Source organism: Malaclemys terrapin, chromosome 8, assembly GCF_027887155.1.
Source record: "Malaclemys terrapin pileata isolate rMalTer1 chromosome 8, rMalTer1.hap1, whole genome shotgun sequence".
Classification (NCBI taxonomy): Eukaryota; Metazoa; Chordata; order Testudines; family Emydidae; genus Malaclemys; species Malaclemys terrapin.
The window spans coordinates 91244154-91258630 of record NC_071512.1 but is presented as its reverse complement, the minus strand read 5'-3'; the positions used below and the strand labels follow the sequence as shown (position 1 = coordinate 91258630).

At 39.2% G+C, this 14477-nt stretch overlaps 1 protein-coding gene across 1 annotated transcript in view; it reads left to right on the top strand.

Moving 5' to 3' along the window:
* Positions 1 to 14477, top strand: part of SGIP1 (SH3GL interacting endocytic adaptor 1) — a 166518-nt gene that overhangs the window by 78158 nt on the left and 73883 nt on the right. The window contains exons 5-8 of the mRNA XM_054037211.1: positions 761 to 817; positions 2414 to 2468; positions 4454 to 4629; positions 12820 to 12831. Coding sequence (XP_053893186.1) covers positions 761 to 817; positions 2414 to 2468; positions 4454 to 4629; positions 12820 to 12831 — 300 coding nt within the window. The remainder of the gene's footprint in view (positions 1 to 760; positions 818 to 2413; positions 2469 to 4453; positions 4630 to 12819; positions 12832 to 14477) is intronic.

Below are 14477 nucleotides of genomic sequence, written 5' to 3'. Positions count from 1 at the left end.
CTCAGGTGGAAAATTAGTCACTTTTGCTGCATCACTTAGCACCATTTTTGCAATGAATACAGTTTACTGCCTATAAGAAAGCAACATTAGTTTCTGCAGAAACCAGTAATACCTGTTGGCATGATTTTTTTCCAGAAAAGACTAAAGCAGTGGATGATGACTAAGCAAGGAGGCTCATTATATAAATGAAACATTACTTTTGCCAAGGCTTTCTACATGTACACATGTGTATATGTAACCCCACAACTACCACTGTTGCAATCTGAAGAAAGCTATGTATACTCAATAAGTGAAGATGTGGATATCTGTCCAATACTTGGTGGTCATGAACCTATAGCACTATAAATGTGCTGAAGTGTCTCAGCACAGCACAATGAATTAATAATTTTGCTTCCCTTCCTCACAGGAGTGTTGTGGATTTCAATTAACGGTTGTTTATAAAGTGCACTGAAATAGACATGTGGAAGATTCTACAGAAATGCAAACCATCATTTATTTGCTGGGCTGTGGATTTTGAATTGCCCGATTCATTACAAAAAATCAGCCTTTTACATTATTTTAAAAATTTCATCATTTGTATGAAATAGCTGTTTGTTATATAGGGACATCACAATCATCTAACTGTACTGAACAGTTTCTTTAGAGGGTTGCTAGTCTGGCCATTCTGTGACAGATTTCAGTAGTTTGTTCCAGATAGACATTGTGTAATTCTTAGCTCTTGAATTTAAAAATTGTAAAATTATTCTCAAATGTATTACAGAAGAAAAGTAATGGAGCTCCAAATGGATTTTATGCAGAGATTGACTGGGAAAGATATGTAAGTATCTGGATGATCTCCTCCCCCCATTTAATAGATGTCAGTGCTATGTGATAAGGAATTCATATACCTTCATATGCTGTAGGATTATCTCACTCTGGTAGACAACTGTTTTCACTGATCCAAGTGTTTTTGCTTCATATGCAGCATCCTCATCTTCATTCCACTCTCTCTGCTTCAGAATGAAGATCACATCCTGGAGTATTCACAACTCCAGCCTGGTTCAAATGTTACCACGTATTTCAGCCAAGACTCAGTTTTCCTTTCCACATTGTTATGTGGAAATGACTATTACTAGAGCAAGCGGGGGGGACTGTCATGAGACACACTTCCCTCAGAAAATTTTTGCCTGTTGTTACGAGTTAAACCTAAGATTACTGGAACTTGGAGTGATTCATGAAAACAATATTATCTCCAGTTTTTTTTGTTTGACGTGAATTTGACATGTTTCATGTGCAGTTGATTTAACTATAGGTAGTTTCTCCTGTTGTTCATGTATCCTGCAGCAACAGGGGAGAGAGAAAAACCTGCAATAAAAATAGGAAAATGTCATTGTAAAACCACAAAAATTGATATGAGGGAACTAACCTGTTTTTTCATGCTGAGTGTGCCTCTTTAAGTGATGGAGTGAAACTTACTGTTGAACTACATCACTGTGGAGAAAAAAATGAATTCAGCTATTTTATCACCCTACAAATGTGTAGTTGAAACCTAACCTTATTCTGAAATATATTTTATATCCGGATGTTAATTAGATTGTGTAAAATTATCCAGAGACTGGGTAGCTCAAATTACCCATTAAGTACCAATTACCCTGAGTAATAAGGAAAGGTCTATTTGAGACCGATTATACCATCAATATGGAATATGTCAAAGTTAACTGGGGAAAAAAATACATTTCAATTGAACATTGAGGATGTTTACCTGCAAAGAAGCGAACAGTTCAAAACTGTTAAATGCAGCACTAATAACTTCTGTCTTAACTGCCTGCAGGTCTGATTCTATAGCCTATTCTACAGGCTCAAAGGCCTGCCAGGTCGAATGCTATTCTGGGATGTATGGGCTCTAGAGTAGAAGTCCTTCCCTAGAACGATTGTGTTTCTATACTATATGGCTTCTTATTTTTGGTGTCTGCCTTCCATTGTTTCCATCCCTCTTCCCAGCACTTTTTACCTGCCTAATTCTGTGGACCATAGTTGCAGTAGTTTCTGCAGCAACCCAACCGAGACTGTTAAAATCTTGTGCAATTCCTACAATCCTGCCTTTCTTTTCTCTTCAAACCCTTACACTTGCCAGGTCAGCTCTGTGCAGTGGACTTGATTGGCACTGCCAGAGTTAACAGCAATATCATTTACCTTGGCATGGTAGGATAGTTTATAGATATTAGCAAGCGCAGCTCCAGCCATGTTAAGCCTCCTATAAACAAAGCCTTCCCTTCAGCTTGTAGTATTTTTTTCTAATTTTGGGTAAAGCTCACTTAATCAGCCCAGTGTTGCCTTTGACATATCCTCCCGACAGAAGAAATAGCTTAAGCTGCTCTTTAATAAAATGTTTAACAAGAACTTAATTACTTTGCTTTGTTTATACCCCACCCAGAATTCACCTGAGCTTGATGAAGAGGGATACAGCATCAGACCAGAAGAACCAGGCTATATCCTTTATTGTTAGCCTTACATCTTGGTTTGCAAACTGTAATATGATCATGGGTTCATGGAGTGGTCACTGAAATTTTTCTGTACACTATTATTCCTCAGCTAAAAGTGAAGCCCAGTGGAAAATCACCTGATACAGTTAACCAGAAGGCACTTCTAATTGCCTTGTTTTATTCATAAGAAATTAACAGAAAGGAGTAAGTGGATAGGAAGTGCACTGGGAAATAATTATGTTAAGTGCATGCCACTAAAACAGATCTGATTATAATGCTTACAGTGAATAGAAGCAGATTTCTAGCCCTTTTCTCTGGGTTGGCAGAAACTAGAAGGATTGCAGAAGCAGTGTGTTCATTCATTGGAGGAAAGAAGCAGTTTACATCTCTCTGCAGAACGCCTTTGACCTTGTAAGAGAGAATTAAAACTAGAGGAACTGAGCAAATGTTACATTTATGAGTCTTGAAAAGTAAGAATCATCATCTAATGGTCAGAACCCAGATCTCTAGATTCTCAAGCCTATTTTCAGCTCTGCCATAGATTCACTTGGGCAAGTCACCTAACTATTCTTTAGTTTCTCCACCTATAAAATGGGGGTGTTACTACTTTCCTTCTCAACGAACTAGTGACACTAGTGAGTGTTTATAAATCATGCTGTGATTCTCTGATGGAAGTTAATATAGACATGTGCAATTTAGTCTCCAGCTTGTTTATGCTGATCTAATAGCTGTTTAATTGTTGACACTCTTCCTTTCATCCATTTAAATGGACGTAAGCAGGAGCAAGAGGAGACATCTTGTTTTTCTAAAAGCAAATCTAAGCACAAATGAATTTCCCTTTTGAAAATCACCATTCATTTACATTGACGTGTAAGAGGCTGTGAAAGCGTAGATACATATTTTATTTAAAATACATGTGTCTAGGGTGTGATAGGCACCCTAGAAAACCCTTAAGATAGCTATACATTTTATTTACCAGGTACAGAGGAGTCATAACATTTTAGATATTCTCAAAATGTAGAACAATATATACACACTGGCCCATCTCCTCCACTGTGACGCACAGAGCACAGGTATGAGGTGTGCATATGAAGGAGGCTTAAAGCTCTCATGTGCTCTCCCTTCATCCTCCTCCTGCTGGCCAGGACCTCTGCATTTTGTTTGAACAGGCTGAAGAATTCTCTCTTATCCCAGGATACAACACACAGCTGAGGATTGGCACAGTGAAGGGATATTGTGGCTATATCCCCTTTCCTCCAACCATATCCATGTTGCAGGGAAAGTTAGTGGCGTAAGATTTGGTGCTACTACACCCTTTACACGGGGGGTGATCTCCCTTACTGGCTTTGCTCACTTTACAGGTAGTCTGTGTCAATGGTGCGATACAAAGCAGCCACACTGCATACAAGAATCTGGCCTGTGCCGTGAGCTGCCTTTAGTAAGTAGACCGTGGGAAAATAGCCGCATAACTTCCTCCTCTGCTGCCACTGAAACTTCCTGGTTACGTATTAATGTACAGAGTATAAACTGGTACAGTGCTGACTGGTGGGAAAAAACGACTCGTAAATGAATGCTATCCCACAGTGCAGTTTTACCTACTTTTATGAGCAGTCAGCAATTTACATCCGTGTGTGTGTGTGTGTGTGTATCTATTATATACAAATATGACAAAATGGAATAGTGGTGACAGAATTGGCAAATATGTGTATCCTTTGTTACCAATTCTTGTTGGTGTACAGTTGGAGTAAAATTTTCAAAAACATCTAAATCCCATTTTCCAAAGTGACTTAGGACCCTAAATCTTATTGGAAAATCAGAGGGTTTTAGGCTTCTTAAGCACCTATGTCACTTTAAAGCATGGGCCTAAGGCACTTTTTGAAAACTTGATTTTAGGAGTTTGAAAAGATGGGGCGGGGGGTACTCTTTTGCCTCCACTCTGTATGAAAAGCCTACCTCTTAGCAGAACAAAAAATTCTTTAACTGTGCTCTACCTACCAAAGGAAAGCACTTTTATTCCTCAAGCGAATCAGAAGAAGAAGAAGAGTCACACAAGAAATTTAACATTAAGATTAAGCCTTTGCAGGCTAAAGACATTCTTAAGAGTGCAGCAACTGTAGATGAATTGAAAGCATCAATAGGCAACATCGCACTTTCTCCATCTCCAGTGGTGAGTGCCTTGTGTTTTAATCTTTTACAGAGTTGGGAGAACAATAACATCCTATCCTGGTTAACTGTATTAGTAGTCAGCAAATCTGACTTTGAGCGTCAAACTGATTCATAGTTAAATACAATTTTTTTTGCACTTTGTCTAGTTTCGACACTATTTCTTAGTTTAGTCACCCAGCAGCCACGAATAGCTCTGGGAGATTGTGTCATGCTTTTTAATAGATATTTTTAGTTCAGAATGTGCTAAAATATTATAAAGTTTCCTGAATGTGTTAAAATACTATGAAGAATCTTCTTATAACAACTTCTCTATGTACTCTTTTATTTTAGTGAGTTTCACACATCTCCAAATGACCAAAACCCAACATGTATACTTTTTTCTTATTTTATTATTTAAAAAAATTAGTCTTTGCTATTACAGTAGAATCGGGACAATCCAAACTCCAGTTATCTGAAACTCCCCATTATCCAAAACAGGGTCATGTTCCCCTCATATCTGTTAATTGCGTGGAAATTTCCCTCCGATGTCAAAACTTATTAGTGCCTGATACTGCCAATCTTACATTGGGCAGTAGCGTACGAGTCATCTTATTGAAATCAATGGAATGGATAATTCATGTAAAAAATTACTTCTCAACATGGGTAAGGGTGGGAAAATTGGGCCCTCAGTATCTCTCATGACACTTGAGTAATTGAGATTGTACTGTAATAGCAATAAGACAATAAGGCAAAACTCCACTGAAGTTGTTGGTGCTACAAAATGTAAAAATGGCAAAAGTAAGATCAGAATTAAGCCTCGTGTATTTCCCTGCTTTTACCTTCCTTCTTTCATCCTCACGTTTTAATTTTAATTTTTGTTTCATTTTCTGCAGTACATAAAAATCCATCAGAACTACGTCTTGTTTTGATCTGTCACTTTCCAGATCACAATCACACCTATGCATCTTTGTAATAATACTGATACAAAATGTTACATGTGCATTCCTTAATGAAGAAATAAATCTAGATTTCTAAAAGGAAGAACCATATTTCATTAAATCCTTCCTCTTTTTCATTCCATTAGCATGTATCTTTTTCAAAGCTTACCAAGATCTCTGACTTGCTATCCCAATCTATTCAGCTGTGCAAAGCTCTGTGATTTCTCTCCATAGGTAAAGCTTAAATGTTTTTGAAGTTGCATGGATTTGCAAGTCTGGCATCTTGCTTTGAGTTTGCGATGAGAATACACCCCAAAACTCAAAGTGAAAATGAACCAAAACTGCAGTCTTCCCCACCCTCCTTATTCTAGGCCAGTGCAACATCACTAAGTTTTGTGAGTGTCTAAAGCTAGGTCTATACTACCCGCCTGAATAGGCGGGTAGAAATCGACCTCTCGGGGATCGATTTATCACGTCCCGTCGGGACGCGACAATCGATCCCCGAATCGGCGCTCTTACTCCACCAGCGGAGGTGGTAGTAAGCGCCGCCGACAGAAAGCCGCAGAAGTCGATTTTGCCGCCGTCCTCACAACGGGGTAAGTTGGCTGCGATACGTCAAATTCAGCTACGCTATTCACGTAGCTGAATTTGCGTATCTTAAATCGACTCCCCCCTGTAGTGTAGATGTACCCTTAGTAACACCATTTATCCTTCCCTGAAGTGGGGAGTTTTAGTTCTGGGATGAAACCCAAACTCTGATGATAACCTGTCTGGTTTCTCTATGGAAGTTTTACTCTGATAATTGGCCCATTTAGTGATTTTTTTTTTTTTTAATGCTTTCTCCTCATTGTGATCAGGGTGCTTCCTGGAGTTTCACATTCAAAGCCCAGAACCTGTATTAAAGTTTCTAGGATCATGCAACATCATCTAAACCAAATCTGTTTGTGATTCTCTTTGCCACATCAGAGCCACAGTAGTCCAATGTGCATATGTCTGTTTGTATCTATATAGGCAAGGGTATCATTTTGTGGGGAGAGGACAAATATTGGAAAATTTAAAAATAGAGAAAGCACTAAAAATATACCAAAGGGTTTTTACTGTCAGGTGCAGAGATAAGGGCAAAAAGATCTAATAGGTTTCTTCAATGTCTGATTTCTGCTTCTGGGATTAAAATATTTATCCTCATTTTAAGCAGCAGAAACTCCAGTACTGCTATTCTTCACAAGTAGCAGCTGCTCTGTGTAGAATTTGAAATCTATAAATTGGAGCAGTTAGCTCACAATGCAGCCCCCATTCTGAGGTCCTTCACCCTCGCTAATAATTCATATCTCCATAATTCATGACTGTCAGATGTGTGGTACTAACTCATCAGGTAATTCTGTACTTTGGTCATCTAATTGCCCTAAAGCTTATGAATTTGGGGTTGATCTCATCTGAAGAATATTAAAGACCATGAAATATGTTTGCAGGCAAATGAAGATACAGTAAGAGAGCATCAAAATTTGGTTGGTTCTTGGCAATCACATTTTTCTTAGCTGTTACCCTGCTTTAATAATTTTGAAAGAAAACTCACATGAAGCAACATGAAAGGAATTAGGCTCATGTAGCCACTTGCGCTCTCATACCTTGTGTTCCTGAAACTGAAATAAGAAAAACACAACTTAAATCCCACAGAACTGCACACAGAACTGCACACACTACTAAATACACTGCAAGGTCAAAGCCTATTTTCACTTACAAATTAAATGAAAGTATCTGTTTCCTTGTTTCTGTGATTCTTTTTCCACTGAATGGGAGTTTTGCCTTTGACTGATATGGAGCAGGATTTAGTCCCTTTGCAAACAAATTCATGTTTGTTAATTTGCTGCTGCATGAAGCTCTTCCCTTTTGCATGCAAACGTGTCAGAGTTTGGTTTGTGGCTAGTCTTTGTTCTAGTGAGCTGACTTGTACAGTTATGAAATCGTAAAGATGCTGCAGCTGGCCTGGAGGCAGGACAGCAGCGTATTCTGTTGCTGTGTGCGGAAGCTAGGTTCAAGAGTCAATTTGGGACTCTCATTTCCTGGGCTGTGGGAGCTGTGGGGACTGTAAATCGTGCAGAATGATGGCTTTATTGTTCTGTGGAGCATGCGGCTTCCTGATCCACTGACACTGCCTGGAAGAAGTTAGACTTGAGGCTAGTTGCTGCGATGCCGATCAGAGAAGGGAAATATGTGAATTAGAAAGAAACATTAGGCAGAGATGAAATGGGGAAGAGAGAGAGAGATTCTAAGAGCCTGATCCACAGCTACTGTAAATCAGCATAGCTCTATTCAGTTCAATGGAGTTACACTAGTTCCCATCAGCTGGAGGACCTGACCCTAAAATATTAACATTAAATTTAACTGGATTATATGTGGTCTGTCTGAAACAAGGAATCACTCATGGAGTTATGTAAGATAAAGGCATAGATCCAGATTCGTGGACACTCCCAAAATACATGCAGCAGAAGTCAAGGGGCAGTGTGCACAGCTGGCATAAAGCACTCCTTTGTGCTGCTCTGATTCTGGTGGTATTTTTAGCAGCTACCACCATATGTTGTGTTAAACTAGCCTGAGGGCTGGTCTTGCGTACATTGGCCTATAAGAACCATGAAGGGCTGAATACTTAGGCCAGGACTGGATAGCAGATATGAGTTCTAACTATGTCCCCCTTTCCTCATACACTGAAAAAGGAAGGCATGTGTCATGCAAACCCTACGTTGGATGTAGCCCACTGCAGGATCAACCCTGCACACTGGTGATCTTCCCTGGCTCACTTACTCAATTTCTGCAATCTTAGAACAGTGACAACTTGGCACAAAGCAGACACAGTGCCCCGGGCATCTGGCCGATATAACTGAAGCCAACGTCACCAGCACTGAAGCAATGATCCTCACGCACCAAATTTGCTGGGGGGACATTCTGTGCGGATGCCAGACTCTCGCCTTCCAAAACAAGCCCTCTATTCTCAACTCACCCGTGGTCAGAGATCCCATGATGATCAGAGGACATGCTACAAAGACACACTGAAAGTGTATCTCAAGAAAACTGATGGACATCACAAGATGGGAGGAGCAAGCCACCAACCAACCTCAATGGCACCGCATCCTCCATCAGGCAGTGGCCCGCTTCAAGGAGAAGTGCCTTGCCCTCCAAGCTGAAAAGAGAGAGAGAAGAGGAAGGAAAAAGAAAGCACTTTCTCCCAGCAGGCAGCTGACTCGCCAGGAAATGTCTGTACCTACTGCAGGTGGATCTGTGGTTCCAGGATCCTGAGTCATCTCTAAACCCATATGTGAATCTCGAATTGAGAGATTGCTGATGATGATGACCTGGGGATCTGGTCCATATACTAGAGCCCCTTTCTGGTTCAATAATTAGGTACGCTTCCTTGAAAATGTAGCTTTATTTACGAGATAATATTAACACAAGCGTAGATGCTGCCGCACCCCCTGGCTTGAAGTGGTTTCAATCATATACAGAGTTTACAGTTTGGTTCAGTGGCTCTCAGCACCCCCACTATACAAATTTGTTTCAGCAACCCTGAACGCAAGTGCATGTCCACAAAGTGAAAGGATTTTAGCCTGCATTCAACCAAACTATCTTCCTTTTAATCTCCTGCTACAACTTGTCTGCCTCACTCCCATGGGCAAACACAGTATTGAATTCTGTCAGTGCAATTCAGGGAAAAGAACACTGTCAAGTTAAAAATGCATGTATTTTAAAAGTTGCCTTAACGAGGTTGGTTTGTTTTTTAATAGTTAACTTAGAGGTGTGTGGCCTAGTGGATTGAATGCTGGAGTGAGATTTATGAGAGCTGGGTTCTATTCCTGACTCTCCAACTAGCCTGTTGGGTGACCTTGTGTCTCAGTTTCTCTATCTGTAAAATGAAAATGATACTGATTTCCTTTGTAAAGTGCTTTAAGATCCACTGATGAAAAGCATTATAGAAGTGCTAGGAGGTATTATTTTCAGAACTGAAGGAAACTGAACTGAACCTGTAGCACTGCCTCCTTGTACAAATGGATAAAACCCTTATAGTGACTAAACAAAAGTAAACTTACTAGTCTATCTTCCTTGTCATAGAACAATAGGGTTAGAAGGGAAGGCAAGGGTCAACCCTCCAGACAAGATGCAAGATTTTGTGTCTAAACCATCCAAGACAGATGGCTACCCAACCTCCTCCTCTTGGAGTGAAGCAGCTTCTACAACTTCCCTAGCTCCAAACTGTTAAAAGGACAGGATGCAGGTAAATATCATGGTGACAGGATGTTGGGGTGATATTTACTGTCAGGACAATATTTACCTGCATCCTGTCCCTTTTAGCATTTGGAGCTCTGCTGAAATGATCTAAGGAGGTACAGTGGGAAAGCAGGAAGTGGGCCCAGGAGGGTCTGAAAGAATAATTAGACTTGTCTCGAAGCATAAATATGATCTATAGAAATAAAAAGAACTGTGCAGTCACTAGGGAAGGAAGCTGGAAAGTGACTTGCCACATTTTTCATAACAAAAAATAAAACTGCAGCTACTCAAGTAGTTCTAAGCTGTTAAATATGTTGCTTTGAGGTGAGAATCACAGATTTTAACAGTGGGATGTTGTCCTGTCAAAGTCAACTGTATCCTTACAGAGATGCCAAACAAAACCTTCCTTGGCTGACCGTAGCAGAGATGAAACCTCTGCAGTTATTTGGTGAGAGAACAGCTGAGAGCCTCCTGCTAAGTTTTAATCACTCTGTTTTGTCAGACTACCAGAGGAACCGTTCTATTTGAATATATGATCGCTCAATTCTGTTCTGTTAGAATCTCTCAGTACATAAATAAGGTCAGATAGATGCTTCTTTCTAGCTTGCTTGAATACACCGATTCTTTCCTGTTTGGAAGTAGTTTAATTTGTTTCTTTACTTGTTGGGATAGTTCATGATGATGATGCAACCTGACGACATCAGATACTATATCCTCATGCGCCAGAGTTTTACATCCCCAGCCTCCTTCCATTTTTTATTTTTTTTTTTAACCTGCAATCCCTGCCATGTTGCCTGCTATTTGTACCATGGAAAATCCAGCCCCAACTAGTAAGGGTTTTTTAGTGGTCTTAAGCAATGTTTGTTTATGCTAAAATGAGTATATTTTATAGTACAAGCTAATAAGTTAGGTCCTGACCTAAATTTATGCATGCATGCTTGAAAAAGATAGAATCACGATTCAATATTTCAACAACTAAATAAAAGTGGTTTGATTTTTCAGAAGTGTTGTGCTCTCACAGATTTTATAGACGACCTTGGGATGTGAAGGCATTCCCCACCTCTGAAAATCATGTCACTTTTATTTAGGTGCCATGGCCTTTTGTGCATATGTAGAGGAATAATGACCTGAATAAATCACTTTTTTTTCTGAACCTAACATCCTGGTAGGAAAACCGGAGCTAGTCGGGGTGACCCAATAAGCTATCATACACGTTTACAGGAATAGTGTTAACTTTTTGAAACTGTCAAAATATTAGAAAACTTTTGAAATCATTATTTTCATTGCATTGGACTCAGCTTTGCTAGAGAGAACTTGTTAATAAGCCCAACGTGCACCCATGTGTTCTGAATAAAAGAGAAATTCACCATTCACTGTAAAAGTTAGCTTGTTGATTTACAAATTAAAACTCAACCATATGCAGTATTTCTTCTATTTCTTGCACAACTGACCTCTGAACTTCAAGGTGATAGATCACCCTATTTGGTGCAGTAATATAACCACCCATTAAAACCTAACAGTGCTGGTTGCCTTTGCTAGAGTGGCCACCAATCAGATACAGGCTGGAAGACAATACCTCATTTAGAGAGATGAGGTTTTTTCCAAGTGTAGTTATGTTTCATAGCTGCTGCAGCAGCCATCATCATGGCAGCATATACAGCAGTTTCAGTTGTTTCCAGTAAAGATTTACCGTATTTATGACCTATAAATAAATGTGTCTTTATGAGAGGTTGTTTACTCATTTGGAGGAACTTAGAGTGCATTCTCTGAGTTCCTCCATGGAGTGGCCATACAGATAAGTTTCTCATGGGTCAGTAACTGGTTGACAGACAAGAAAAAAGGGTAGGAATAAATGGTCATTTTTCAGAATGGAGAGAGGTAAATAGTGGTGTCCCCCCAGCGATCTGTACTGGGACCAGTGCTGTTCAACATCTTCATAAATGATCTGGAAAAACGGGTACGCAGTGAGGTGGCAACATTTGCAGATGATACATAATTACTCAGGTTAGTTTAAGTCCAAAGCAGTCTGCTAGGAGTTACAAAGGGATCTCTCAAAACTGGGTGATTGGGCAACAAAATGGCAAATGAAATTCAGTGTTAAGTGATCTAAATTAGCTGTACCATTCAAGAAAAAGATCTTGGAAGAATAAGTTCATGGAGGATAGGTCCACCAATTGCTATTAGTCAAGATGGTCAGGGATGCAACCCCATGCTCTGTGTGTCCTTAGCCTCTGACTGCCAGAATCTGAGAGTGGACAACTGGAGATGGCACTAATTGCCATGTACTGTTTGTTTGCCTCTGAAGCACCTGGCATTGGCAACTGTTGGAAGACAGGATACTGAGCTAGATGGACCATTGTTCTCAAGTTTGTGAGCAGCATCATTTAAATCTCTTTCTAACTATCATAGCAGCTGAAGCTCACTATGGGACAGGAAGACTGCTGAAAAAGTTGAAAAAGTTTATTTAAAAATGGAAGAGCTTCTGATGAAACAGATGCAATTGGGGTCACCTCCCTTGAGTCATGCGGGGCTCTATTTCTCCATCGCCTGCCTAAAATGCTAGAGTGCTGAGTCTTAGGTGCAATGTTTTTTTAGAAGCCTGCAACTTCTTGAGATCGGATCCTTTCATCATTCTTGCATTTGTCAAAGCTTGTAGAGTATGGCACTTTATTTTCCTGTCGTATAAACCCTTTTAAGAATTTAAACTTTTAATTGAAAATTAGCTTTGAGTGTAGTTAGAAATAGCCAGCTATGCCAGTAGCATGTAATCATTTCTGTAAATGGTTTAAATAAAAGTGCTGTGTTGTTGTATACTATTTTTTACTATAATCTTATGTCTACCTGAATAATATTCAGACTGTTTGTATAAAATATTACCACTTTGCTGCCCGTTTAACAGGTCCGTTTAATGCTGCTTTCCATAGATGTAGATCTTTTTGTTTCTCTCTGTGTTAATTACTTTTAGAAAATATCTTATTTTCTCATTTTCTTTTTTTATTTTGGCTGCATTCTTTTAGAGGAAAAGTCCGGTAAGAAATAATTTGCTCTTTTTCTACCTTTTTGTAACTTTTTTTTTTTAACAGAATACTTTCCTTTGGTGTTTTTTCTGTTTCCTCTGTCCATTTTTCACTTGTCTGTAGAACTGAAATGTAAAATGCAAATACCGTATATCATTGTTTACAAATGATGGTGTCTATTCTTTCTCCTGTGGATTTAATTCAAAGCTATTTTTAAAATGAGCTAGGTTTCGCTTCCATTAAATTTAATTATTTTCCCCTTTGGTTGTATGAGAAGAGGAAAGTTTGAGGGTGTTTTTTGCCCAAAGATTTATGGGATGAAATCCTGTTCCCAATGTAGCCAATGAAAGTTTTCCCATTTACTGGGTGGGCTAGGATTTCACCCATGACATGTTTAATGCACATTACATTGCATGTCCAGTTAACAGATGATGGGGAAACCAAAAGTTCTATAGTGTAACCTTTGCTGTTGTAGTAACATTAACAACATTAATATGTTCTTGCCAAATACTTGGTTATAAATTTTCATGCCATAATGTGTACATTTTACAAAGCATCTTAATTTTTAATATGGAAGAAAATACTACCTTGATCAAATAAATAAATTATAAGAGGACTTGCTAACTAAGAAGAACACTATGCAAATAGACCTTGTCGTAGAAAAAAATGTAGGGCCAGATCCTTAACTCACCTAACTCGGTAGCGCACCACTGAAGTTGATGGAGCTATTGCATCTGACACTGGCTGAGGTTCTGGTCTATAAACATCCCACTATAACAGAAATACCTTTCTGATTCATTTTCTCCATACCACTGCAACTTCAACTTGAAGTTAATTAGTAAATTTTAGGTGGAGCTTTCCTGCAGTCTGTCTGTATTGCAGGTGGTGTGTCTGTATCAATGTGGCTTTTGTTCCTTTTCCAGAAATCTGGGACTTTTTGATCTTAGCTGTCTGCATAACCATTCACAAATAACAGTCAAGTTTTATTAGAAAATCTAAATCAGAATTTGAATGCTCTCCTGGCTTTTAAAAAAACACTCATGCCTTAAATTATCTAAGGTACTTTTGTTTACCCAGTGACCCCATGGACTTTGTCACTGGTCTGTTGAATTTCACATAGGTTTTTTCCTGCTTTACTTATTTCCCTTGCTGGGCAGAATAGACAGCTGCATTCATATACATACAATGGCCTACCTGCTTCAGAATGAGAGATGACTTGTCCCATGGTAGGATAGATGAGCTAACCAAAGATGCAGAGGTCTGGTCTAGTCTTCATTGTGCACATAACTCCCATTAACCTTAATGGAAATAATACGTGCAGAACAAGGGGAGAATACGGATCAGGGAAAAGACCAAAATATGAGATGTCACTGGGATAATGGGGAGTGGAAGGTTAGGGGGATGGAGAATGAGAGAGGCACTCTAAAGGTATGCAATGAAGGTTTCAGTCAAATCCGACTATTTGTTATGTAAAACCACTGAAGTGCTCTCTGTTTTTTAAACAAATAAAATTCTTCTCAAACTTGCACAAATACAGAAGCCTCATTGGACTAATAAATTTATCACATCTACCCCATTAATGAAACATTCTTAATCATATCAGATTCCTGAATTCATAGAAAAAGGACTAACCTAGCAAAGACTACCTTGAGTGGAAC